The following is a 27,454-nucleotide window of genomic DNA, read 5'->3' as shown; positions in this document are numbered from 1 at the left end:
ACGACAGTCTCATTGCACATCACTCCTTTATTTTAAATGGTTTAAATAATAGACGTCTCTACAAAAAAGGAAACATAAGTGACCATAAAACATGTACAGAGACCCAGCTGCGCTGTATCGTACAGAGCACTGATCCCCGGGAAGCAGAGCGGCACAGCGCACACAACCTCGCCACAGTATAGGGATGTACATTATCGCTAATACACGCGACTTAGAGGAGAAGGAGGGGGCACCAAAAACTAAAATAACGGCCACACGTCCGACATCTGCTGCAGCATAGCACCACTGACCATATTAAAATCCAGGATGTGCTGGCGGAAAAGGGTTGGTCCGATACTGAAATGTGCCAAGCAGGAATGAAAGCCCTAACCGTTAACGACCCTTTCCACCACTTCTCTTGATATTAGGGGGTATAAAAAGCAAAGGTCATCCAACTGAAATATCACTCAGCTTTTCTAGACTCCTGAACGGCAAATCTACCTACCTGTGCAGGAACATGGGAGCTGAGGATGTATCGCTACTTAGGATGGCAGCTCCGCCATTCAGGAGTCGGAAAAATGAGATGTGGAACTACAGCGCCATCTTGCCTTCAAATGGTAAAATGGCATGTCTTAAAGGGGTTGTCCATCTTTGGTAACAATTCCCCCCCCCCCCCATTTAATGTATGCATTTGTGGCCAAAAAAAAAAAAAAAACTTTTGCAATTGGGTTTCATAAATTTTGCACCATTTTGCTTTCACAGGCTCCTGGTTTCCCTTAACATTACACTTTGATGTGGTCTGTGACCATAAATCAGCTTTAAAAAAAAAAAGAAAGGACCAATAATAAGTTAAACTCTCCTGTTGGACCAAGCTCCATGACTGTTCCTCAGATGACTCATTTTACAGCCGGCAATAGTCAGTATAAGGCTGGACTCACACGAACGTATTAAAAAACGGTCCCATTCTCGTTTGCGAGAGTCGGACGAATTTTTCTCACGTGTCATCAGTGTGCACTCAGTGTGCACTCAGTATGCTGTCAGTATGCAATCCGTTTTTTTTGCACAGCAGCTGTTACTCATTTACAGTCATGTACAGGAGAATTTACAGTGTTCTGTGCTACATGATAGGATTGTATTTAGAAAAACGGATGTCACTAGGATGGTCCGTGTGCAGTCCGTGTGACATCCAATTTTTCCTCGCACCCATTGACTTGTATTGGCGAGCCTCGGACGTATTCTGGATCAAATCGCAGCATGCTACCGCTTTTCTCGCATCCAGAATCTGGATGCAAGAAAAGCTGACCAACAGCTCTCCCTCATTGACTAGCATTGGTCCGAGTGCAATGCGAGAATTTCTCGCATTGCTCTCGTCCGTTTTTGTCGCTCGTGTGAGCGTACCCTAACACAGACACTAAAGGGCAAACCGTGCAAAATGTTACAAAAAAATAATATATTATATTATATTATATTATATTATAATATGTATTTATAATATAATATAATATAATATAATATAATATAATATATATATATATATATAATATCATCAAACATGGTGGAAGGTGAAACTGACTCAGTTGCCCTTAGCAACCAATCAGATTCCACCTTTCATTCTTCAGAGACTCTTTGGAAAGTGAAAGGTGGAATCTGATTGGCTGCTAAGGGCAACTGAGTCAGTTTCCCTTTCCACCATGTTTGGTGACCCTATTACTCATACTGTCCACCTACTTTGGACCACCATGTGTATATATGCAAGAAGGAAGGGGGGGGGGATAATTGCCCCCCAAAAAGTGGACAAACCCTTTAAGCCACTCTGACCCCAATGATCCTAAAAATAAAAGCTGTGAAGGATGATTGGAATGGAGCAGCGCTTCTCAGACTCAAGGTTCGTGGGGTTGGACCCCCTCCAAAACATTATAGCTCATACTGTAATATTATACGATATGGACATCCCTTTAAAGAACAAGAAATTACTGCAAAAATTCCTCAACTGGACACTAGAGGGCGACTCAAGGGCTTCTATCTATTGATTAGCATCGCACATGCTACGGTCGGAATGACGACAAACGAGCTCCAGCATTTTGGCGCAAATGTTTCAAGACGCTTGGAAATGGTGCCAGGAACAGTAATGGTTTCATAGAGGAAGATTATAAGTGCACTGGAATAAAAAGTGATGGAAACCTGGAAAATAAAGGAGCACAAACGTATGAGTTCTGCCCAGAAAGTGCCGTAAACAGAAGACTACTGAAGGGAACAACGACCCGCCTCGGACTGTTGAGTGATGCGTGACCGATGTGCGGCGTCCGTAACTCCTAACTATACAGATATCTCCTCTATCATAAGGAATGCACTAAAGTCTACTCCAGCTGCGCGGGCGTTGGGGCTGGAGACGTGAACGGTTTTGCTAGGGGTGAACGGTTACACAAACAGACGTATTGTAAGATCTGTCAAGTGTCGGCTTTAAAAGTAAACAAAAAAAAATATAAGGATGGATGGCGCCGTCTGCAGCGGAGGAAGATTTACTTCTTGGCCTTTCCTTGGGCGGCCACAGCCTCCATGGCTTTGCGCACCGTTTCTTCATCTCCTAGGAACTGCATGGCTTTGATAGGCTTCAGGTTCTTATCGAGCTCATACACGATGGGGATCCCGGTGGGAAGATTCAGCTCCATGATGGCTTCCTCTGACATCCCTGTGGAGGGGGAAAGGAAATTAAAAAAAACACCATAAATATTATAATAATTAAAATAATATATTAAAAGCACGACGTCTGTCATATTTATCACAGTCTGAGAATCTATTAGATATCGGGGAGGAGGGTTGTTTTAAAGGTTATCTGACAAGGTTTTTGCCTCCTAATCTGAGAGCAGCACAACGTAGGGGCAGAGACCCTGATTCCAGCGATGTGTCACTTACTGGGCTGCTTGCTGTTATTATGATAAAAATAGTTTTATCAGCAGGATATTATCACTAGATAACAAACTTGCTGCCAGGTAGTCCTTCATATTTATATCCCCGCCCCCACCACTGATTGGCAGCTCTGTGCAGAAAGCTGCCAATGATGTGGGCGGGGTTCTAAAGAGCTCAGCATTCAGAGCACCGATAGAAATCCCTTTTTCTTTTCTGCTACAGATCTATCAAACTACAACAAGCAATACAAGGCAGAGACCCCGATTCCAGCAATGTATTGCTTGCTAAAGTTTAGGAAAAAAATAACTAAAAATCACTTTTCTGCTGCAGCTCTAGCAGTGCTCTGAATGCTGAGCTCCATATAACCCCGCCAACATCACTGATTGCTCTATGCATAGGCAGAAAGCTGCCAATCAGTGGTGGGGGCGGGGTTATAAATTACTTACTGCCAAAGCTAACAAGCACTTCTCTATACTCCTACTTCACGACCTATCCTCAGCCTTCGATACTGTCGACCACTCCCTCCTATTACAAACCCTCTCTTCCCTTGGTGTCAGAGACCTCGCCCTCTCTTGGATCTCTTCATACGTCGCCAACCGCACTCTTAGTGTCTCCCACTCCCACACAACCTCTTCATCCCACCATCTCTCTGTTGGCGTCCCTCAAGGCTCTGTCCTGGGACCCCTACTTTTTTCTATCTACACATTTGGCCTGGGACAACTCAAAGTCCCATGGCTTTCAGTACCTCCTATATGCCGACGACACCCAGATCTACGTCTCTGGCCCAGATACCACATCTCTGCTGTCCAGAATCTCAGAGTGTCTATCGGCTATATCCTCCTTTTTCTCTTCTCGCTTCCTAAAGCTCAATGTGGCCAAAACTGAACTGATAAGGTTTCCTCCATCTCCCCTACACTCTCCACCTGATCTATCTATTACAATAAATAACATCACGCTCTCACCAGTATCCAAAGTTCGCTGCCTCGGAGTGACCTTTGACTCTGCCTTGTCCTTCATACCACACATCCAATCCCTCACCACCTCCTGTCGTCTTCAACTCAAAAATATTTCCAGAATCCGTCCTTTCCTCAATTCGCAATCTACAAAAATGCTAGTGCATGCCCTCATCATCTCCCGCCTCGATTACTGCAACATCCTCCTCTGTGGTCTCCCTGCTAACACAATCGCCCCTCTCCAGTCCATCCTTAATTCTGCTGCCCGACTGATCCACCTCTCGCCTCAATACCACCCCGCTTCTCCTCTCTGCAAATCCCTCCATTGGCTCCCAATCTTCCATCGTATCCAATTCAAACTACTAACACTGACCTACAAAGCTGTGCATAATCTTTCCCCTCCGTACATCTCCGAACTACTCTCCCACTACACTCCAACACGTCACCGCCGGTCCTCCCAAGATCTCCTCCTCTCTCATTCGCTCCTCATGCAACCGACTCCAAGACTTCTCCCGAACATCCCCAGTCTTCTGCAACTCACTGCCTCAACACGTCAGATTATCTGCTAGACTTGCAAACTTCAAAACGGAACCTGAAAACCCATCTGTTCAGAAATGCCTACAATCTACAATGACCTCACTGCCCAACCACCGTGCGGAGCTGCCGCCCAACCACCGTGCGGAGCTGCCGCCCAACCACCGTGCGGAGCTGCCGCCCAACCACCGTGCGGAGCTGCCGCCCAACCACCGTGCGGAGCTGCCGCCCAACCACCGTGCGGAGCTGCCGCCCAACCACCGTGCGGCCGACCACCGTGCACCCGATCTACACCCCCACCTACTGTCTCCTCCCCAAAATCCTATAGAATGTAAGCCCGCAAGGGTAGGACCCTCTTCCCTCTGTACTAGTCTGTCTACTGTAACTTGTATATGTATTTTGTATGTAACCCCTTCTCCTGTACAGCACCATGGAATCAATGGTGCTCTATAAATAAATAATAATAATAATAATAATAATAATAAATCTTGAGGACTACCTGGCAGCAAATTTACTAGTCCTCTAGTGATAAAAGTTTTATCACCAGTAGATTATCAAAACTTTAGCAAGCAGCTCAGTAAGTGACATATCGCTGGAATCAGGGTCTCTGCCCCTTACGCTGCTCTCGGATGGAATAGCAGAAACCTGCTGACAGATTCCCTTTAAGCTCAGTTTGCGGCTTTAATATTAGTGATAGAATTGAAGCACATCAGTGCCCATGTCGCCCCAATGACTTGTACGGGGAGGTCTGTCCTACATGTGATCACTGAACAGTGCCTGATGTAAAGCCTCTCAATGCAAGTCACCAGAGAGAAATTGCTTGCACTGAACAAGTAAGGAATGCTGGGAGATTACAGCTCTGAAGGCTGAAGAACTGGAAACACTGATCAAATAATTTTCCCCAGACTAGGATTGAGCCTCAATATCCAGTGCAGGAGTGATTATAGAGGAGAACGTGCAAGGATTTTTTTTTCATAACTCCCTTCTATATAGCAGGTTTAGCTACTATATGGCAAAGCCCTGATCCACGATGCAGGCATCCTGCATCCATACACTCCACCTGGGCATCAATATGGCTGCTATACCGCTCCGTGTATATGTGCGCACAGCAGAAAGAACGCTGAATGAACCCCTCGCAGCTATAGGTCTGAGTCAGCCCCGTTTACCTCTCGCTGACACTGGGAAAGCTCTGAGCTCAGCAGATCGGGGTGGATTTGCTAGAAACAACTAATGCTGCATCTATAGGTTTGATGTTCACTGGAAGCCGAAGGACAGAGGTTCACAAAATTCAGCCAAAACATTTTTTTTCTCACCAAAGACATGGACGGTGCACTGGTTTGACACATCATCACATGTCTACAAAAGTGATGGGGGTCACTGTGCAAGGGAGGGGAGGAGGTGAGCTGTGACATCACCTATTGTGACTCGTGGATCCTGTGTTGTCTACTGTATAGAGGGGAGTTATTAGTTATCATCACAGACAGGATTACAATGAGACTAATGAAAAGTATTATACACAGACCAGGAAGTGCAATTCCAGTATTAGGATCAGTGGGCAGTGTGATCAGGATTTCAGAATTTATTTTTACATTTAGATATGGAAATAGCATAAAAATATATCAAATAATAATAATATCATTAAAAATGATAAATTACATATAAAATTGGGAAAAATTCATTTAAAGTGAACCTGTCACTAGTTTTTTGAGTTATGAACTAAAACTAGCACCTAGCGCCTGCGTTGCATTATACAAAGGTGCATGCTACCCCCTCACTCCCCCTGTTGACCCCACAAATATCTTTTGAAATCTCCTGGGCTGTATGGTAATCATTGGATCCAGTCGGATGGGCGTCATTGGTTGCAGCTCCTGTCCCTCCTCTCTGCGCTGATCGCCGTCATCTGCGGAAGATTGACATGGATGATCTGTGCAATCCATGGTCCCAGGCAAAACCTCACGCCTGCGCAGAGATTTTGCCAGTTCGTGCACGCTCACCTATGTACTCAGCCCTGCCCGCAAAAGGACAGAGCAAAGTGTGCCTGCGTAAGCTGCCAATGTCTCTGCGCAGGCGCAAGATTTAGCCCAGGTATGTGGATGATGCAGGAGGCATCTTCCATGTCAATCATGAGCAGAGGGTGGCGAGGAGCTGCAACCAAGGACGCCCATTAGACTGGATCCAAGGATTATCATACAGGGTGGAACATTTTCAAAAGGTATTTGTGGGGTCTACAGGGTGAGTCAGGGTATAACATGCACCTTTAAAGAATGCAGCACAGGCGCTACATGCTAGTTTTGGATTAGAACTAAAAAAAAACTGGTGCCTGGTTCCCTTTAATTTAGAAACAATTGGTAAGTTCCTGATGACATAGTCCCTCTAAGGAAAAAAAAAAAAAAAAAAGCATTTAAAGCATTAATGTGTGCACACTGCTGCAGGTCATTCCCCAGCAAATCCTATGGTTTTTAAAAAAAATGCTGTGCGCACACTGCGGGTTTTTTTTTTTTATATAACTGCGGAGGTACCTGCGGTTTTTGCCATAGATAATGGTAAAAATAACAGGGACCAACCTGCGGAAAATCTGCGGTAAATCCGCATGCGGATTTCACTGCGGTTTTTTACTGCGGGTGCAGGATTCTTTAAGAAGGTCCGGATTTTCCTTAAGATAAAGGCACTTTCTAGTGCGCACATGGCCTAAAAGTTTAAAAATGTACCTTCAAGGTGCTTTACGATTCCTCGGAGGCTGTTTCCATGAGCCACGATCAGGACTCTTTTCCCTTCCTTGATGGTTGGGACGATTTCATCATTCCAGAATGGCAGGGCTCTGGCGATTGTGTCCTTCAGACTCTCACACTTCGGTAGCTGGTCTTCGGTCAGGTCAGCATAGCGCCGATCCTGAGGTTAAAGGGGAGGAGAAGTAGAAAAAAAAAATAAAAATCAGCCACACGCTGGAGAATGAGCAAAAAAAAAAAAAAATCAATACACCAAAATAAAAGGCCACGAGGCACAAAGAGGAATCTTTATTTATATGGCCACCACTGTGACTGTGCAGCTAAATGGCGGTGTTGCACAGATCTTTCTATGATTAGAGAATTTAATGTGAGCTTTTCTTGATCTTCAACTCGTAAAGACACCATACAATCTGCAGCTGCTTCCACCAAATGGCTTTGGGGGTCGTCCCCATTACATGAGTGCCACTAAAGTTGGCACGTGGCTTGTATTTGCGTCGCACAATAAGGTGCAAGGTTTCTGCACTACTGGGTGATATGTATGTGGCCGCTGAAGACGGATGAACCACTGATGGAGAGGTGGTCTCTGTAAAGGAAATGGGGGAGGTCAGCCAACTGGATCTGATCTCCATTGACATCCAGTGGTCCCAGAAGATCGGTCCGTCCATTGAAGCGCTTATTGCATGATAAGTAGTTGGCATGCTAAGCCAAAAAAAAGTTGACCACCCCAGCACTAGGAGGCCGGCACCCTTTAAGGTAGCACTATGAGAAACTGAGCAGCTATGTCCCCATATGATGGTGCGGTGTATACAAGGTGCAATTTAAATATGTGCCTGGGGGATCCTCGCAGATATCCCCACCCACCACTTACCTTGCTTATAGTGTTATAGAAATCATGGTCTGGGTTCATGGGTGGTGGAGGGATATCATACGACCGTCTCCAGATCTTCACTTGCTCCTCTCCGTGCTTGGCCGCCGTCTCGGCTTTGTTGAGTCCGGTCAGGCCGCCGTAGTGCCTCTCGTTCAGTCGCCAGGTCCTCACCACCTTCACCCACATCTGGTCTGTGCTGTCCAGCGCATGCCACAATGTGCGGATGGCCCTCTTCTGCACGGACGTGAAGCAGATATCAAACTGATAGCCGGCATCTGTCAAGTACGAGAACGGGGAGAACAAATTTAATAAAATTGATAACTTAGGAACCTAGAAAGTATTTGCCCCCTGTGTAAAGGTGCACTCCACTCCATTGTAAGAGAAGACCTTATTGATTTTAGTGCTTTACATTTAATTATTAAGTTGCTGATTGCAATGGATCCCGGTAGTCCTCCTACCCTGTAATCAGCTTGTGTTCATACATTTATTGTGCATTTACACTGCCTGATTTTCGGAAACGAGCATTCAGAATACTTATTTTCCAATATTCGTGCAGGCTGCTGATCATTTGACAGCCAAGCAAAACATTTGTTTGTTGGGCGAAATTATTTTTAAACAGGCCTAAAAATTATCACTCGGCAGCACATTGTCCAGTGTAAACAGGAGATGTGCTGTATACGGAACAATCTATTACTGTTCGTTTTATCTTCACCTGAAGCAGGGTCTGCCGGACTATATAGGCTATTAAAAGATCAGAGATCAGCAATTGTTTAATGCCGCAGGTCGTGTAGTATAAGGCTAGGGCCCCACTTTGCGTTCTCCTACTTGCAGTTCTAAACGCATGTTTTGGGCTTAATTGATTTGACCAAAGTTTCCTTTTTCAGAAATTTAGCGCTAAAAACGCATGCGTATTTACCGAGTTTTAGATGCGTTTTCAGCGCTTTTTACCTGCTTTTCCACCTGCGTTTTGATAGATGCGTTTTGAACATCATGATACTGCTAAATAAAGATTAAATAGTCAAACTAAATGAAAAAAAATTGGAAAAAAAGAAACAAATCTATATTTTTGTGAAAAATAATGAAAATCGATTAATTTAATGAAATTATAGCGGTAATATGATATTTAATGGAAAAATAGCAATAATTTATTAAATTTATTTTTAATTGTCGGACTATGTGTGTGTGTAAAGGGACAAATGAAATCATTATTTTGATGTCCAAAAAGCATGTTTTCTGCACTGGAAAAGCAGGTAAAACGCAGGAATTTGCTGGAATCTTGGTATTTGCCATTTCTCATTGACTTCAATGTTAGCAAAACGCACCCAAAATGGCAAAAACAATTGACATGCTGCTTCTTTGAACGCATGGTTTTTGCCACAAAATATGCAAATTAAACGCAGCGTTTTAAAACGAAAAGTGGGGTCTAGAAATCCCCATTTTCCATAGACTTTGCTGTGAAATCAAAACGCACGCCTTTTGGCATGAAAAAGGCGCTTCTCAAAACGGACCTAAAAAGCACCAAAAACGCAGGTGGAAACGCAAAGTGGGGCCCTAGCCTAAATTTCTGAAAAAGGCAACTTTGGTCAAATCATTTAAGCCCAAAACGTGCGTTTAGAACTGCAAGTAGATGAACGCAAAGTGGGAACCTAGCCTAAATCCACCTCGTTAAGGCTGCTCCCAAAATTGGGCTTTCCCCATTTGACACCAACGCACCACAAGGGGGAGCGACATGCGGCAAGGGGAACCCCAATGTTGTCATTTCCACAAGTTTCATCATTTCCTGCATTTCACAAAGACAAGAAGCAGCGAACACTAAACCGAGAGGAGCAGAACAGAAATGACAGTTTACATCTAGATAGAATCTCATGGGAAACCTCATTTTGGAGTCATTGGGAGGCCCTCAGCTCGTTAGGAGGCACTATGGCTTCCAGAGGAGCATTATCGATCCCTATGCAGAGATCCATAGTGATAAATCATGCACAACTGGTAGATGTTTGCATGGGTCTAATGTGCTGTAACATTTCCATAGCATAGTCCATGGAGGCCAAACATGGCTCCGAAGTGTTTTCCTCTAATTACAGGAACGTTGCAAATTTTACGCTTTGCATGAAAAACCTGCAACAAAAGCGACTTTCACAGATTTTTGAACATCGATTTTTAAAGTTTTGAAAAAAATCCACATCAAAGAGTATTTGAAGCATTTTTCATGTGGATTAGTGTAAATTCAAAATTCGAGTTCCAGGTCAATTTATGCTTCCAATTTCTTTGCAGTGTGAGGATGAAATCTTATAAAGAGGTCACAAGCTGTAATGTTTCTATTTATGATGCGGATTATAATGTTTGGGCCCATAGAAGTCTACGGTACTCTGCATCTGTGCAATACAGACCTGTGATTAAACTGGGTGCATTTCACTTACATAGTGCAGGATCATTCTTCAGTGTGCTGCACACAGGGCCACATTCAATAACGCATCTCATTTTTATTTTATCTAGTCTTTGGTGGTTTAATTTGCGCCTTATTCATGCATGAATTTTGTCTTTTTTAAAGTCAATTTTATATGAGTGTGCACTAGTGATGAGCGGGCACTACCATGCTCGGTTGCTCAGTACTAGTAACTAGTGATGAGCGGGCACTACCATGCTCGGGTGCTCAGTACTCGCAACTAGTGATGAGCGGGCACTACCATGCTCGGGTGCTCAGTACTCGTAACTAGTGATGAGCGGACACTACCATGCTCGGGTGCTCAGTACTAGTAACTAGTGATGCGTGAGCACTACCATGCTCGGGTGCTCAGTACTCGTAACTAGTGATGAGCGGGCACTACCATGCTCGGTACTCGTAACTAGTGATGAGCGGGCACTACCATGCTCGGGTGCTCAGTACTCGCAACTAGTGATGAGCGGGCACTACCATGCTCGGGTGCTCAGTACTCGTAACTAGTGATGAGCGGGCACTACCATGCTCGGGTGCTCAGTACTCGCAACTAATGATGAGCGGGCACTACCATGCTCAGGTGCTCAGTACTCGTAACCAGTGATGAGCAAGCACTACCATGCTCGGGTGCTTGGTATTCATAACTAGGGATGAGCGGGCACTACCATGCTCGGCACTTGCAACCAGCAGTTGGATGCTCAAATGGGCGAGACTTGAGTACCAAAGTACAATGGAAGTCAATGAGGAAATTGAGTATTTTTCCAGGAACTCTTTCGGAAAAATGCTTGAGATCCCCATTGACTTCCATTATACTTGTGTACTTGAGTCACACCTATCCAGGAGTCCAACTGTTGGTTGTGAGTGCGGTAGTGAACACTCATCACCAGTGTTCACCTGTTTGGGGTTTTTTTAGATGAGGCTTGGGGTTTCCCAGATGTCATTTGGCCAATTCATGAATTGTGACTTCTAAAAATATATATAAAAAAAAAATAAAATAAATAAAATTTGTCAATATTCCTCCCTGGAGTGAGTTTATGGACATCAGACATTTTTTTGCAAAATTTTTGTGACATTATAGCTAACCATGTGAATTTTTCCACTTAAGGAAAAAAAAAAAAAAAAGAGGATAAAGACAGAAATAAAAACTGCAGATTTGATTTTGCACAAGGCATTGATGCAAAAAGTGTTGATGAACACCACAAAAGATGACTCAGGGCTGGTGTATTTTCACAATGCTTAAGGGAATTTTTGCTGCAAGGTGAAAAACTAAAAAAAAAAATAAAAAAATAAAATAAACTTAAAAATCTGAGTGAAAATTTTGCGAAACGCCCTTTATTTGCAATTACGGATCCTTCCACCTTACAGGTTCACCTACATTCAGCCCTGGAAGTTGTTTTTCACTCATACAGAGCAAAGGGTTGAAAACAAGACAAGGGTCAGACATTGTAATTAAGCCGCGCAGGCGAGAGCAGCGAGGATGTAGCAGAGCCGGGCTGCGCACTATTTTTGGAGCAGCTGTTCGATGGCCGCTCTTATCTGAGCTGTCAGGGGAATAAGCCGTGGCCCAGATGTTATATTAATAGTCGTCCTCTTCATTATATCAGTTTGTGCAAAAACTCGAGGTCAAACAACACAGCGGCTACAAAAGGGGGCGCCATCCGGCTTTCCTTAATCTATAAGATGTACAGCTCCATGACTGGGCATGTGGAGTTCAGGAGCCTAGGAAAGCTGGGTGACTAGGATCTATTTCAAGGATGACCAGATCTCATCCAGCTTTCCCAGACTCCTGACAGAGATCCTAGTTGATAGGAAAACCTGCATTTTTTTTTTCCTCAGCTCTGATAGGCAATTCTTCTAATAAAGGAGCCCAATTAACTGCACCAAAACCTCCCATAAATAATTAGTAATATGTCATTTGTATTTATGATTAATCAATAATCATTTGGCCCCCGGTCATATCTAGCGCCGCTCCTCCATATTATCGCACCATTTACTCCCTGCACTGAGACTCGGTATCTGATGATTCAGACCCTGCAAATGTCTGTCATATCTGGAGCAAGCGATGCCGGGAAAGTGAATGAATCATCTTCTTCGCCCCCTTTATACGGAGAATAGAGCATTTCACGACTCAACATGGAGGAAATAGGAAGGTGACGTAATAATGACACATCACCACCAGTAAGAGAACTGAGAAAAATAGTAAATCCTTGTATAGGCCCGGGATTTCCATCAATGACTAGAAAGCCACGTGCACACGGCGAGTATTTGAGGATTCTTTTTTACCTCAGTATTATGGCCACGTGCACACGGCGAGTATTTGATGATTCTTTTTTACCTCAGTATTATGGCCACGTGCACACGGCGAGTATTTGATGATTCTTTTTTACCTCAGTATTATGGCCACGTGCACACGGCGAGTATTTGATGATTCTTTTTTACCTCAGTATTATGGCCACGTGCACACGGCGAGTATTTGATGATTCTTTTTTACCTCAGTATTATGGCCACGTGCACACGGCGAGTATTTGATGATTCTTTTTTACCTCAGTATTATGGCCACGTGCACACGGCGAGTATTTGATGATTCTTTTTTACCTCAGTATTATGGCCACGTGCACACGGCGAGTATTTGATGATTCTTTTTTACCTCAGTATTACATGGAACCTGTCACCAGATTTGGGGCCTATAAGCTGCGGCCACCACTAGTGGACTCTTATATACAGTATTCTAACAGCTGTATATAAGAGCCCAGGCCACTACGTAGAACATAAACACTTTATAATACTCACCTAGAGGGTCGCTCCGATTCAGACTGGTCAAATAGGTGGTGCCGTTCTCCGGTACCGCCGCCTCCTCATTAAGCCATCTTTGTTCTTCTTTTGAAGCCTGGGTGCATGACGTGTCCTACGTCATACACACTCACTGGCACTGAGGTCCTGCGCAGGCACACTTTAATCTGCCCTGCTCAGTGCGCCTGCGCAGGACCTCAATACCGGCCTGTTTGGATGACGGAGATGTGTCTTGTACGCCAGCTTCAGAAGAAGGAGGACCAAGATGGCCGAAAGAGGAGGCGCCGTCCCGGAGAACGGAGACACCCATTTGACCAGTCTGTACCGCCCCTTAGGTGAGTATTATAAAGTTTTTTTTATGTTATATCCAGCGGCCTGGGCTCTTATATACAGCATGTTAGAATGCTGTATATAAGAGCCCACTGGTGGTGGCCGAAGCTTATAGGCCCCAAATCTGGTGACAGGTTCCCTTTAAGGCCTCGTGCATATGGCGGGTATTCGGTGAGTTTTTTACCTCAGGATTTGTAGCCAAAACAGAATCAGAGGAAAAGTATAATAGAAACACGGGGACCATGTCTATCACCCATTCCTGGTTTTGGCTACAAATACTGAGATAAAAACCTCTCTAAATACTCAACGTGAGAACATAGCCTAAGTTTCGAAGAGATTGGGAGACTTTCTGCTCAAGAAACTCCTTGAAAAACTCAGTCTTTTGAGGAATATTTTGAAGCAGAATATTCTTCCTAATCAGTTCAATTTCAATTCTTTTCTGTTATGAGGATTTTTTTATTGTTTTTTTTTTTGTTTTTTTTACTTTCTTAAGGCCCTGTGCGCACACTGCATTTTTTTGCCGTGGAATTGCCACGGTGTTTGCTGCAGAAAAGGTGCAGTTTTTGTTCATAACCTTCCTGCAGTCTTTCCCCAGCAAAATCTATGAGAAATTCAAAATGCTGTGTGCACACTGCGTTTTTTTTCCACTACAGATTTTGCTGCAGAATTTCTGCAGCAAAAAGAAGCAGCATGTCACTTCTTTTCCACAGGTACCTTACATAGTTACATAGGTTGAAAAAAGCCCAGGGTCCATCGAGTTCACCCTTCCTCCACCAATTCTACATTTTGTCTCCAAGTCATTTATAACCAACAATGTTGTTTACTGAGGAAATCATCCAGCCCTGATATAAAAGCTGTTATAGTGTCTGCCATTACTACCTCTTGTGGTCGGCATTCCACAGTCTGACTGCTCTAACTGTAAAGAACCCTTTCCTATTTAGCTGCCGGAATCTCTTCTTCCACTCGTAGTGAATGCCACCAGGTCCTGGTACCTGCGGTTTTGCCATTAAATAATGGTTCAAAACCGCAGGGACCAACCCGCGGAAAAACCGCATGCAGATTTTGGGTGCATTTTTTACCGCAGGTGCGGAACTCTGCCAGAGGGTGCGGATTTTACTTAAAACACATTTTCCCAGTGCGCACAGACTGTTAAAGGGGTACTGCCATTTCCAAGATCCTACCCTAATATGTAGTAGGTGTAATAAAAATAATATTAGCAATTAGAAGTGTAGTATAGTTCTCCTGATTCACTATGTCTTTTACCTCATGTGCAGGGCATTGCAGGACCTTAGGCATCCATGGTTACAACCATGCATAAAGTCACAGTTAGTTGCTCGTGGTCATAACCATGGATACCTAAAGGTCCTGCAATGCCCTGCACATGAGGTAAGGGACATGGTTATACTAGATTTCTATTGGCAGAAATTTGCTAATAGTCTTATTACACCAACTACATATTAAAATAGGATCTTTGAGGCCTCGTGCATACGTTGAGTATTTAGAGATGTTTTTACCTCTGTATTGGTAGTCAAAATCAGGAGTGGGTGAATAATGCAGATTTGGTGCCTGTGTTTCTATCACACTTTTCCTTTGATGAGCAATAAGAGGAAAAGTGTGATAGAAACACGGGCACCGAATCTGCATTATTCACCAACTCCTGGTTTTGACTACCAATACAGAGGTAAAAACAAACCAAATAGTCAAAATGTGCACGTGGCTTAAAAGTAAAGCTTCCACAATTGAGGACCTGGTGCATCACCGGTCATCATAGGGAAACAAAGGATTCGGCAGATGAATGGCGTCTCCCAGGAGAAAGACACTGATGGTCTATCCTTGTCACAGTTGAAGAGGTGGGGGTCGAAGTCCTGAAGTCCCCACTCTTAGGGGTTCCCAGCACTTCTAGTCTGAGGTTAAGACTGTTTACGGACCATTGGTGTCATCACAGTCATGTGAAGATGATGTCATCAAAAGGTCCTTTAAGGCTGCTTTCACACATCCGTTTTTTGCTGTGCAGCACAATACGGCGCTTTGCGGGAAAACCGCATCCGTTTTGGGTTTTTTTTTGCCGCCGGGTGCGTTTTTTCCACATAGACTTTTATTAGTGCCGGATTGTGCCGCATGGCCTTGCATTGCGTTCGTTTTTTGCCGGATGCGGCATATTTAGCCGATGCGGCGGCCGGATGAAACGTTCAAGTGAACGTTTTTGTCTGCGGCGATTTACAATGCAAGCCTATGGACGCCGGATGCGGCGTCCTGCGGCAAAAACCGCACCCGGCTTTTTAAACTGCGCATGCTCAGTATCAAGCCGCATCCGTCAAAAAACGGACGGGCCGCACGCAAAAAACTTATGCAACGGATACGTTTTTTTTCGCCGCTTCCGTTGCATAGGTTTTTCAGCCGGATTGTGTCGCACTACAAAAACCGGATGTGTGAAAGCAGCTTAACTGTGGGAGTCGAGAGGAACTAAAGAGTAGACAGGCTGGCATGTACATGCGCATAATATATATTATATATATAATAAAAAAAATAAAAAAATAGTAATGTCTATAATGCATAAGAATAAAAATTAATCACATACATTTTTTTCACAACCCCTCGAGTAGCAGTATATCAAACTTAAAAAACCCACTGGTGATCTTTGTACAAGGGCTCGCCCCATCTGCAGGACACAGGGTGAACCATGTAACTACAGTCCCTATGGAGATTTGTATCTATTGCCATCCATCCTATGCTGGGGGGAACCAGCATATAACACAGGGAAGATCCTGATCCCTAATTAAAGGGGATGCTACGATGCAGTCACTCCCAATTCCATTGCTTGCAGCCCACCTCTAGGCATCATGGCTGCATCACTCTATGACCGTGCTCTGTGTCCTTGGCAGTAAAGGCTGCTGCGCCAAACCCCGGTGGGACATGCATCTTCTATTGATAGGTGTCAAAAATATAAGAGACCATTTGGTGTTTGCAGATGGCAGGGTTATATTACAATGGAGACCGGGGCACCATGGATACTGCAAATACACGGTGCAAAGTCAGTGCAGAAATGCAATGTGCACTGCAGTGTACATGGTATCCATTGCTCACCCATGCAAAAAAAAAAAATACCAATATTGTATATGTTATGAAAAAGGGCAGTCTATATAAAATATATATATATATATATATATATATATATACACACACATACACATATAATATATATACACACACACACATACACATATATATATATATATACACACACACACACACACTTTTATTTAGGAAATACTGCAAAATTAACCAATGAAAGTAACAAAAAAACCTGCCCCAATAGTGCATTAGCATCTTCCCCATTCATCTGCACGTACACCCACTTAAAGGGCCATTACCTCTCAGCGCCTGGCCGCCCCTCTTGGCCTCTTCCACCCCTGTGTCGCTCAGGTCCGCATCGTACCAGCCGGAGAATCTGTTCTCCTGGTTCCAGGTGCTCTCGCCGTGACGGATAAGGACGATTTTATAAGCTGCCATTTCTTCCTCTCCTCTCGCCGGCTGCTGTCAGACTGCGGAACTGAGCACTGACTGCGCCTGCGTAGTCACAGTCCAAAAAAAGTGGGCGGGGAAGCATGACGTCCCTCAAGATCCTCCTGAGCACGTTCTACGTAAGTGCGCCTGCGTATGTACTTACGCACGCGTAGTACTTCGTTGCTAGGTAAAAACCGGGCAGGAAACCCTGTTGGCCATATTTGTTTTGGGAAATTGATTATAAGATGACTAGAAAAGGAGTTATAGTTGTAGTGACGGCTCTGTTTTATGAACGTCGAATAATAATTGTATGAGGTGTGGTTATGTGATGGAGAATAAGCTTTATTAATAGAAAGGAGTACAAAGTTGGGAAGGTTGCCCTGAATAAAGATGGCTGCCATGGCATCAGGGAGTGACTTGAAAGCTGCTGGGTGTTGGCTGAGCTTGTGCTGTCTGCACGTAAAGCACGTCTCAGCAGCAAGACGACGTGACCTTCAGGCATGGGGCTGGTTGTCAAAGGGAGTTTCATGTGTAGCCGCTGGAGGGGGAGACACAGTATGCGGATATCTGGCAGCCAGAGAGCGTAGGCCAGGACGAGGACTTGATTTATATTCTTATGTTCTGACCCAATTATCGTCAATTTTATTTTTCTTACACAAAGTAAAAGGATAACTTTTCCATCAGACAGCAGGATCCATTTTTTATCCATTTTTCGCCCATGTGCCTGTTTTGACCATCCATGGTCTGATGTGTGAATGGGGCATTAATTGATTTTACTTATAAGGCAGCCGGGGAACCACAACTCACAGGACTCACAGGCTTTCTCTATGAGTGGGTGGAGGAAGCAGGACTCACAGGCTTTCTCTGTGTGGGAGGAGGAAGCAGGACTCACAGGCTTTCTCTATGAGAGGGTGGAGGAAGCAGGACTCACAGGCTTTCTCTATGAGATGGTGGAGGAAGCAGGACTCACAGGCTTTCTCTATGAGATGGTGGAGGAAGCAGGACTCACAGGCTTTCTCTATGAGATGGTGGAGGAAGCAGGACTCACAGGCTTTCTCTATGAGTGGGTGGAGGAAGCAGGACTCACAGGCTTTCTCTATGAGTGGGTGGAGGAAGCAGGATTCACAGGCTCTCTCTATGAGTGGGTGGAGGAAGCAGGACTCACAGGCTTTCTCTATGAGTGGGAGGAGGAAGCAGGACTCACAGGCTTTCTCTATGAGTGGGTGGAGGAAGCAGGACTCACAGGCTTTCTCTATGAGAGGGTGGAGGAAGCAGGACTCACAGGCTTTCTCTATGAGAGGGTGGAGGAAGCAGGACTCACAGGCTTTCTCTATGAGATGGTGGAGAAGCAGGACTCACAGGCTTTCTCTATGAGAGGGTGGAGGAAGCAGGACTCACAGGCTTTCTCTATGAGATGGTGGAGGAAGCAGGACTCACAGGCTTTCTCTATGAGATGGTGGAGGAAGCAGGACTCACAGGCTTTCTCTATGAGAGGGTGGAGGAAGCAGGACTCACAGGCTTTCTCTATGAGAGGGTGGAGAAGCAGGACTCACAGGCTTTCTCTATGAGAGGGTGGAGGAAGCAGGACTCACAGGGTTTCTCTATGAGAGGGTGGAGGAAGCAGGACTCACAGGCTTTCTCTATGAGTGGGTGGAGGAAGCAGGACTCACAGGCTCTCTCTATGAGTGGGTGGAGGAAGCAGGACTCACAGGCTTTCTCTATGAGAGGGTGGAGGAAGCAGGACTCACAGGCTTTCTCTATGAGAGGGTGGAGGAAGCAGGACTCACAGAGTTTCTCTATGAGAGGGTGGAGGAAGCAGGACTCACAGGCTTTCTCTATGAGAGGGTGGAGGAAGCAGGACTCACAGGCTTTCTCTATGAGAGGGTGGAGGAAGCAGGACTCACAGGGTTTCTCTATGAGAGGGTGGAGGAAGCAGGACTCACAGGCTTTCTCTATGAGAGGGTGGAGGAAGCAGGACTCACAGGCTTTCTCTATGAATGGGTAGAGGAGGAGGACTCACAGGCTTTCTCTGAGTGTTGGAAAGCAGGACTCGCAGTTACACAGCTATGTATATACAAATATTGAAGCAAATTATAAAGAAAAATATAAAACATTTTATCCCCATCGCCCTCTCTTCTCTTCCAGCGTAAAATAAAATTACTAGTTACAGAGATGTAATTAATTATGCGCAGGAAAGTACCAACTCCCAATGGATGGACATGAAAAATGTAGCGCTTTCAATCCCATGTGATCTCTTCACTGTACTAATGATCATCTTCAGTCTATTCACTCACCCCCAACATACACTACTCACAAAAGGTTAGGGATATTTGGCTTTAAAATTTCAGAATGATCCTAAGATGCCCTCTAACCTTTTCAGGTGAACTTAATACGACCTCTAAACTTTTGGATGCACATGTCCAACTGTTCTATAGTTCAGCACTTTGCTTTTTGCACAACTTGCTGTTCTCTAACAAGGAGCTTAATAGCAAAATTCACAAAAGGTGTTTGATCCATGACTCGCCCAATACATTTCAGGGTTCAGTTAGAATTGCTATTAACCCCTTCATAATTTGGCGATTTTCCGTTTTTTGTTTTTGTTTTTTTTTTGCTCTCCTTCTTCTGAGAGCCGTAACTGTTTTAGTTTTTTGTTACTCATGCCATGTGAGGGCTTGTTTTTTGCGGGACGAGTTGTACTTTTAAATTAAATCATTAGTTTTACCATATCTTGTACTGGAAAATGGCAAAAAAAATCCAAGTGTGGAAGAATTGCAAAAAAAGTATGATTGAACGATTGTTTTGGGGGTATTTTAGTCACCGTATTCACTATATGGTAAATCTGATGTGTCAGTGTGATGCCTCAGGTCAGTACAAGTTCGTTGATACCAAGCATGTATATGTTTACTTTTATCTAAGGGGTTAAAAAAAAATTCAGAATTGTGTCCAAAAAAAGTGTTGCACTTTTTGCTCCATTTTCCGCAACCCGTAGCATCCTCATTTTTCAGGATATGAGGATCAGTGATGGCTTATTTCTTGCATCTCGAGCCGACATTTTTAATGGTACCATTTTTGTAAAGATGCGCCGTTTTGATCGTCTGTAATTTCATTTTGCGCAAAATTTGCAAAGACCAAAAATTGTAATTTTGTTGTTTGGAATTTTTTTGCCGCTACGCCCTTTACCAATCAGGTTAATTAATTTTAGATTTAAATAGATCGGACATTTCTGAACGCGGAAATACCAAATGTGTGTATATTATTTTATTTATTTTATTTTTTAGTTGGCAATGGGTCGAATGGGGGTGATTTGAACTTTTAGGATTTGTTGGGTTTTTTTAATTTTTTAATTTTTTTTTTAAATTTTACTAGTTCCCCTATGAGGCTATAAGGATCAGCAGTCTGATCGCTGATTCATTTCTGTTGATCAGAACTGCACAGGTCTGATCAGCAGAAATGCAGCGTTCCTGTTAGAGCAGCTGCTGTGTCGACTGTAAAAGGAAATACGTCATGATAGTGACAGGTGTTATCACATGACCCGTTGCAACCATCGGCTCCCCGTGATCGCGTCACGGGGCCTCCGATGGCAGTGGGGTATAGGCGCTTTCCCCGCCACTGCTATTTGAAATGTGACAGCGCGATCTAAGGGGGTTAACAGGTGTGGGTGGATCGCGGATCCACCTGCGCCTGTTAGCCGCACATGTCTGCTGTTCAAATCAGGCAACATCTACACCGGACGAGGGACTAGTAGGCCTCAGTGCTGTTCACTGATGAAAGTCGATTCATGCTGAACAGAAATGATGGCCGCCAACGATGTTGGAGACGTCAATGAGAGCGCTGTGCATCAGCCACTATTGTCACCTGACGAGCCTTTGGTGGTGGTGGTGGTGTTACAGTGTGGGCCGGCGGGTCTACAAAGTACAGAATGGCTGTTCACTTTGTGAATGGTTTACGTACAGTGACAGCCCCCACTACTGGAACAACTTCATTAATCGAGTCATTGTACCTCCGCAAGAACAACACAGGCGTAATTTCATTTTCATGGATGACAATGCTCCAGCTCATTAAGGTCTCATCATTGGGGCATGGCAGCTAGAGACTGAGGGACCTCAATTAGAGTGGCTGCACTTTCTCCAGACCTGAATCCCATAGAAAACCTATGGGATCAGCTGAGTCGCTGTGTAGAGGCCGTAACTGTACCCAGAACCTCACTGATCTGAGGGCCGCCCTTCAAGAAGAGTGAGATGCCGCCTCCACAGAAAATAACTCCACTTGTGACCAGCAGGAGACATTGTTGTCAGTTCTAATTAATGCTCAAGACCACATGACAAGTTATTGAGACACTGACATTTTTAGGGGTGCACCCAACACTGTTGTTGTCTATTGTTTCAATAAATTGGTTGAGATGAGGAAATCACAATCGCATGCTTTTACTTAAATCCTCGACTTTTATCATAAAAATTTGCTGTGTCGTCAACTTTTTACTTTTAACATAAATTTCACCCAAAAGCCAAATTTCACTAAGTTTTTGTGAGTAGTGTACAGAACATGAAATGCAATGGCTCGGCCACATGATTTCCATCAGAAAAAAACACCTAAAAAAAGACCCAGTTTCGAGAAGGGGGCAAAACGTTACACTTTATGATCATGCGCTAATATACAGTATATGACAAAAGTGAGTACACCCCTCACATTTTTGTAAATATATCTTTTCATTGGACAACACTGAGAATCTGACCCTGTGATACAATGTACGGTGTCAGTGCGCAGCTTGTATCACAGGGTAAATTTGGTGTCCGCTAAATAATTCCACACACAGTCAGTAATGTCTAAACTGCTGGCAACAAAAGTAAGTACAACCCTAAGTGAAGATGGCCACATTGTGCACAATTAGCTATTTTGTTTTTATCCCCCGGTGTCATGTGACTTATTAGTGTTACAAGTAGAGATAATTATTAGAATTATAATCGGACCCGTTGAAGTTCAGCAGATTCATCCCGACTTTAGGTAAAGTTCAGTTTCGGACTTGACCTGAACCCCAATAGAAGTCACTAATTGGGCAGTTTGGGTCTCTGCCCAAATGCAGCCAGCCACAAACAGTAGGGATGATCGAATACCTCAAATATTCGGCTTCGCGAATATTTACCGAATAGGTTGGCGCTATTCGACTATTCGTGAATATTCGATGCCCAATGTAAGTCTATGGGAAACCCGAGTAAAAACTATTCGGAACTATTCGGGCTTCCCACAGACTTACATTGCGCATCGAATATTCGCATAGCGGCGACCTATTCGTCGGATATTCGCGAAGCCCAATATTTGAGGTATTCGATCATCCCTAACAAACAGATCACTTCCGGGGGCGGGATGGCAGAGTTTTTCCAAATTTATTTGGGCTGCACACTACATCCGATCACACTATTGTTACCCTCACTGCAAAGTGTCAGATCTTCAGTGTTATCCCATGAAAAGATATCATAAAATATTTACGATAATGTGAGGGGTGTACTCACTTTTGGAACCTACTGTATGGAAGAAGATGATCATGGATGTTGTGAAGGCTGGATTTAGTTTATGTTACACGACGAGTCAGAGCTTCTGATCAGTGGTGGCTTTGAGCAGTTTGTATTTAACTCCTCTGAAGACTAGAAGAAATGGACGGTAGCGTTCTGATGACGGCCATGAAATGTTCGGCTCAGGTACATTATGGCCTGACTTCTTCACCTTTTCCTATTGAAGCCAAGAGTGTCCGGTGGAAGCCAATAAGTTGTTTCTTCGACTTGAGATATATTTTGCAACTGGAAAAGAACCAATTAAAATGGTCTTCTGATGCCTCTTCTGACGGAAGCAGAGAATGATTAATGCAAAGTGATGGTCACTGTGCTCTAGTTAGTGTGGGGGTTTCCATGCCTATCCCCCTCCTATAATACTTTTTGACCTGTCTCTGTTGCTAGTGACATCTACAGTCCCCTGGTTGTTAGGTGGCCATGATTTTTGTCGCTGGAGGTCTCTTCAGTTGTTTTAGAGCTCTACAATTTCAGCACTCTGCGTCGTAACAGGACTAAAGCTTTTACTCGAGTTCAGTGGCTTAAACAGTTCTTTTCGGATTCTTTGTCCCGATAAGTTCTTTTTCTTTTTCTGATATTTTTTTAATTGGTCACGGAAATCCTTGTGAACCATTTTGACGTACCCTTGAGGGTCACACAGACGCTGGAAGAGAAAAAAAATAAAGCTTAAATTACTGATAAATAATTAGGGTTCTGGCCGGGTACCTGGATACTTACTGCCACGTGACTGCTGTTCCCAGTTCAGAAAAAGCCGAAACCTTGAAACGCACAGTGCGTGCAATGTGACAATTCACAAGTCTGCAGTCACACAGAGTGACACACGGAGTGACGGCAGACTTGTCATTCTACACCGGACAAACCTTTTAAGATTGGTTCAGGTGCAAATTGCACAATGGGATATTTGTGTTTTTTTACTTTTATACCGCACTTCCAAGCAAAAATGAAACTTAATAAATTGTTTTTTAGAACTGCAGTCTTGGTGCTGCTTACCCCTATTTTTCTATAGTTGACCGACAGTCATATGAGCCGTCATCTGGTTTCCTTTTCTGACACTTGGGCACATATATTCATTCTTTTTCCATATAGTGGGCTGCCAAGCATTCAGCAATTCAAGGACAGTCTGTAAAATTAGTGCTCTTTTTTTGCCTTCTCCAGAATTTTTTTTTAAGGAGTCAGTCACGGGGTATGCACAGATGGAACAGGGGCTCCTGTGCTGACCCCTGCGCTGTCCCTTATCTCGAAAGTAGGCTCGATTGGATAGCCAGGTCCGAGCCCCCAGTGTGACCTTGTTTCCTTTTCAAACCCTGATACTACTCTCCCCCACCCGGGGAGCGGGCTGGAAACCCAGTAACCAAAACCCCACAAATAGCCATAAATGAAAAATCGCACACAGTGCACTTAAACACAAAGGGGGGACAGCATGTGAACTGGGGAGTAAAGCAAAAGGGGTAGGGAATTAACAAACAAATGAAGGACTCACACACCACGCAAAACCACAACTTGAAGATCACCATGTAACATGATAACCACAGGAACCGAGAAAGTAAAGCTATATGTGGCACTCAGCCCCAGTATCCAGAGCCTTATAAAGGCTGGAGATGGTGATCAGTAGCCTGAGCTCCCAGCATATGATTACAGGCCAGCAGGAATTAACTGCTGTACTGGAGAGCAATGAAGCCAGAACTAGCTGACAACCATGATAGGCTGTGCAACTAAGTGATCACAGGCTGTTTGTCAGACTCTGCAGTGTGAACTGAGTCTGATGCTGCCATGACACCCAGCGAGTAAAACACTGAACACCGCATGACAGCGTCTGTGATTTTTTTCATGAACCGGAAGAAGCTTATTGTCAAGATGACTTTAGGATATTGGGGAACTGGGACTCCTAAGTTGTCCCTCAGGATAGGGGGCCCTTTCCGATCCCTAATCTCAGGGATACTTCTGATGGTGGAGAGGCCTGAGTCTCCTTCCTGGCCCTACTCCTGACCAGCCCTCATCTGATTCCCCCTCTTTCCAGGGAGGGACAGAACAGGAGTGTGTTGATACCACACATAAAGACAGACAAGGGAAAAACCAAAACCCTGCTACACAGTATGCACACACACAGGATGAGACAATAACAGATTAAGGAGGAAAAACAAAAGCAGGAAGAAAGCTACAAAACAACCGGGGTAAACTCCACAACTACTCCAAGCAATAAACACAACTTTCACCAGAGAGTCGGGGACTCCACACTTCAGAGATCAAGATAAAATAAACTATAGCTGGCATGGGTAGAAGGATTCCACCAGCATAAATAGGAGGGGAGCAGATGTCTCCTCACAACATGTGATTAAAGGAGCAAGCAGACTAGCAGGGATTAACTCTTGCTAGCCTGCCTATGAATCAGCACACAGCAGGTTTACACTCGAGTCTGCTTGTGTTGATCCCAGATACCAGAGAAACCATCAAGTGTCAGAATCTGCAATCTGAACAATGAGTCCAATGCCACCTTGACAGTCGGAGAAGTTTGTGCAAAACTCTGTGTAACACTTATACTGATTATTTTGACTATACAGTGGAACCTTGCTTAACGAGAACAATCCGTTCTGGGACTGTGCTTGTTAACCAAGTTACTCGTTCAGCAAATCAAGATCTCCCATAGGAAATCATTGCAATGCAGACGATTCGTTCCACAACTTGTTAAATGTCCCATCCTGGTCCCCTATTCTGTCATTCTACACATGCACAAATGCACACACACACACACGTACAAACACACAAACACACAAGCATACACGCACACGCACATATTATATGCTCACCTCACCTTCCGTTCCATCGCCGGTCTCCTGGGACTTGCTGTTCTCTGGTACGGGGCCGGGCCGTGTATCGGGTTACCATAACGACGAGGGAGGAACTTCCGCTCCCAGAGCGCTGACGTCAAAAGCAGAGCCGCTTGCCTCTGATTGGCCAGCGCGCTGCCTTTTAGTAGCGATGACAGGAAGTTCCTGCTTCGTCGCTATAGATGCCGATGCACAGCCTGGAGTGGAGCGGAGCGGCGAACTACAGGACCCAGGAGGCACATATTATATGCTCACCTTACCTTCCGTTCCACCGCCAGCCTCATGGTACTTGTAGTTCGCCGCGAGGACGTCGCGATGTACCCGGGAACTACAAGAACCATGAGACCGCCAGTGGAACGGAAGGTAAGGTGAGCGTAATACTGTATGTGTGTGTGTGCGTGTGTGTTTGTGCGTGCATGTGTGTGTTTGTGTGTGTGTGGACTGCAAGTGCGGGTCAGAGCGCGGTGGATGGACGGAACCGGAAGTGTGTGCGGTGAGAATTTTACTCGTACAGCAAAGCTTTCTCGTAAACCGGGTTACAAATTTACAGAAAGCTTTGCTTGTTAAGCGAAATTCTCGTTAAGTGGGTTACTCGTTAATTATTATTATTATTACTCGTTAAGCGAGGTACCACTGTAATTATCATCATTTTACTGTTGACAGTGAATACAGCTGATGTCTCACATCAGAATTACGGATTGTAGACATGGATCACTTATAATCATAATGATGTTTTCCAATGTGTCTGTTAAAAATGTCTGTCTGAATTTTTGAAAAGAAAAAAAAGTTACTTCAGTCAGTCACTGCTGCCCCCTAGCTGTCATTTTGTGAAATGACCTTCCACTAAGGCCCCTTTCACACATCAGTTTTTTGCCGTCAGTCACAATCCGTCAAATTTTGAAATTAAACGACCCGGTTACTGATGCCACTGGATCCGTTTTTTTCTCATTGACTTGTATTAGCGGCAGATGGCCTCACCTTTCATCCGTCATTCGACGGATCCCACAAAATTGTTAACCCGGCCAACGGAGACAAAGTTCAGAGTAACGTTTTTTGTCTACGTTGAAAAATTGGACAGCGACAGATCCGTCGCTGTCCGTGGTTTGGTAGAATGGAAGCCGATGGGTGCAGGATCCGTCGTAATCTGTCAAATGACGGAATCCGGTAGACGGATTCCGTTTTTTTAACTGAACATGCTCCAATTATTATTTAGCCCCTAGCTAGTTGGATCCGTCGAAAAATGGATTCGTTGCATCCGTTTTGCCACAATCTGCGACGTTGATCCTTCGAGAAAACGGATTGTAACTGATGGCAAAAAACTGATGTGTGAAAGGTGCCTAATACTATAAAATTCAATTTGCATTACAAAAGTGTAAATTAAAGGCTTTTATTGGTTATGTGGACTTGCTGATTAAACAGCACTAACCTTATTTTTTGATTCAAATATTGTCTTTTTAATGCCTTTTTTGTTTAATTTATTTTTGTTTTCTTAAAGGAAATTTGTACCAGAATGTTTTTTCTATGTATGTATTTTTTTTTATTTGAAAACATACAGTAAAATAAAGTATTACAATGGTCTCCTTTCCTTTCATATACAATTGTAACGCCTGCCTGGATCAACAGACTCAGGGGGGGATCTAATGGACAGACTAGAGGGAAGCCACTCACCAAGCAGGACCCCCAGAACCCTGAAACCCTTTAACCCCTATACAGGGATTTGGCATTACACAGGGCCGTGGAAATCACTACCTGTGGAAGGCTGAAGTCTGAGAGAGTAGTCGTCAGGCAGGGTCAAACCAGGAATTGCGGAACAGGGACAGAATCGGCAGACAAGGACGTAATCAGAAAACGGAGCAGGGGTCAAATTCGGATCGGGCAGCGAGGTACAAAAACAGCAGACAGAAGGGTAGTCAGAAAACATGCAGAAGTCAGCACACAGGAATCACAAAACAGAATAGGGCGGACCAGGAGCCAGGAAATCAGAACTATCTCTGGCAGTGGTCATGTGACAGGAGGGGGAATAAGAAGGGTGTGATGTCCTCC

General features: G+C 44.3%; 2 protein-coding genes across 5 annotated transcripts in view; both read right to left on the bottom strand.

The window, feature by feature from the left end:
* Nucleotides 1-9: 9 nt before the first annotated feature.
* Nucleotides 10-17,096, bottom strand: PGAM1 (phosphoglycerate mutase 1). Its single transcript, XM_075348385.1, has 4 exons — nucleotides 16,893-17,096; nucleotides 7,968-8,242; nucleotides 7,082-7,262; nucleotides 10-2,668 (listed from the first exon to the last, which is right to left on the bottom strand). Exons 1-4 carry the CDS (start codon nucleotides 17,029-17,031, stop codon nucleotides 2,499-2,501), a joined length of 765 nt encoding a protein of 254 aa, XP_075204500.1. The 5' UTR covers nucleotides 17,032-17,096; the 3' UTR covers nucleotides 10-2,498.
* Nucleotides 17,097-18,913: 1,817 nt separating this feature from the next.
* LOC142310745 (M-phase inducer phosphatase 3-like) overlaps nucleotides 18,914-27,454 on the bottom strand; it is a 286,384-nt gene continuing 277,843 nt past the window's right edge. For all 4 annotated transcript variants that reach the window (XM_075348383.1, XM_075348384.1, XM_075348381.1 and 1 more), the window contains exon 12: nucleotides 18,914-23,229. In XM_075348383.1, the coding sequence (XP_075204498.1) occupies nucleotides 23,041-23,229 (189 nt within the window). In that variant the 3' untranslated portion in view covers nucleotides 18,914-23,040. The remainder of the gene's footprint in view (nucleotides 23,230-27,454) is intronic.

The sequence above is a fragment of the Anomaloglossus baeobatrachus genome, chromosome 5 (genome assembly GCF_048569485.1).
Source record: "Anomaloglossus baeobatrachus isolate aAnoBae1 chromosome 5, aAnoBae1.hap1, whole genome shotgun sequence".
Taxonomy (NCBI): Eukaryota; Metazoa; Chordata; class Amphibia; order Anura; family Aromobatidae; genus Anomaloglossus; species Anomaloglossus baeobatrachus.
Note: the sequence above shows the minus strand (reverse complement) of the source record. Positions and strands in the feature narration are given on the sequence as shown.

Excerpts from the sequence above, each read along its gene's own strand:
- PGAM1 (XM_075348385.1), bottom strand. The coding sequence starts at position 17,031 with ATGGCAGCTTATAAAATCGTCCTTATCCGTCACGGCGAGAGCACCTGG. Across the intron at positions 8,243-16,892 it reads GGGCGGCCAGGCGCTGAGAG|ATGCCGGCTATCAGTTTGAT; the intron begins GTAATGGCCCTT and ends CGTACTTGACAG. Across the intron at positions 2,669-7,081 it reads AATCGTAAAGCACCTTGAAG|GGATGTCAGAGGAAGCCATC; the intron begins GTACATTTTTAA and ends CCCCCTCCACAG.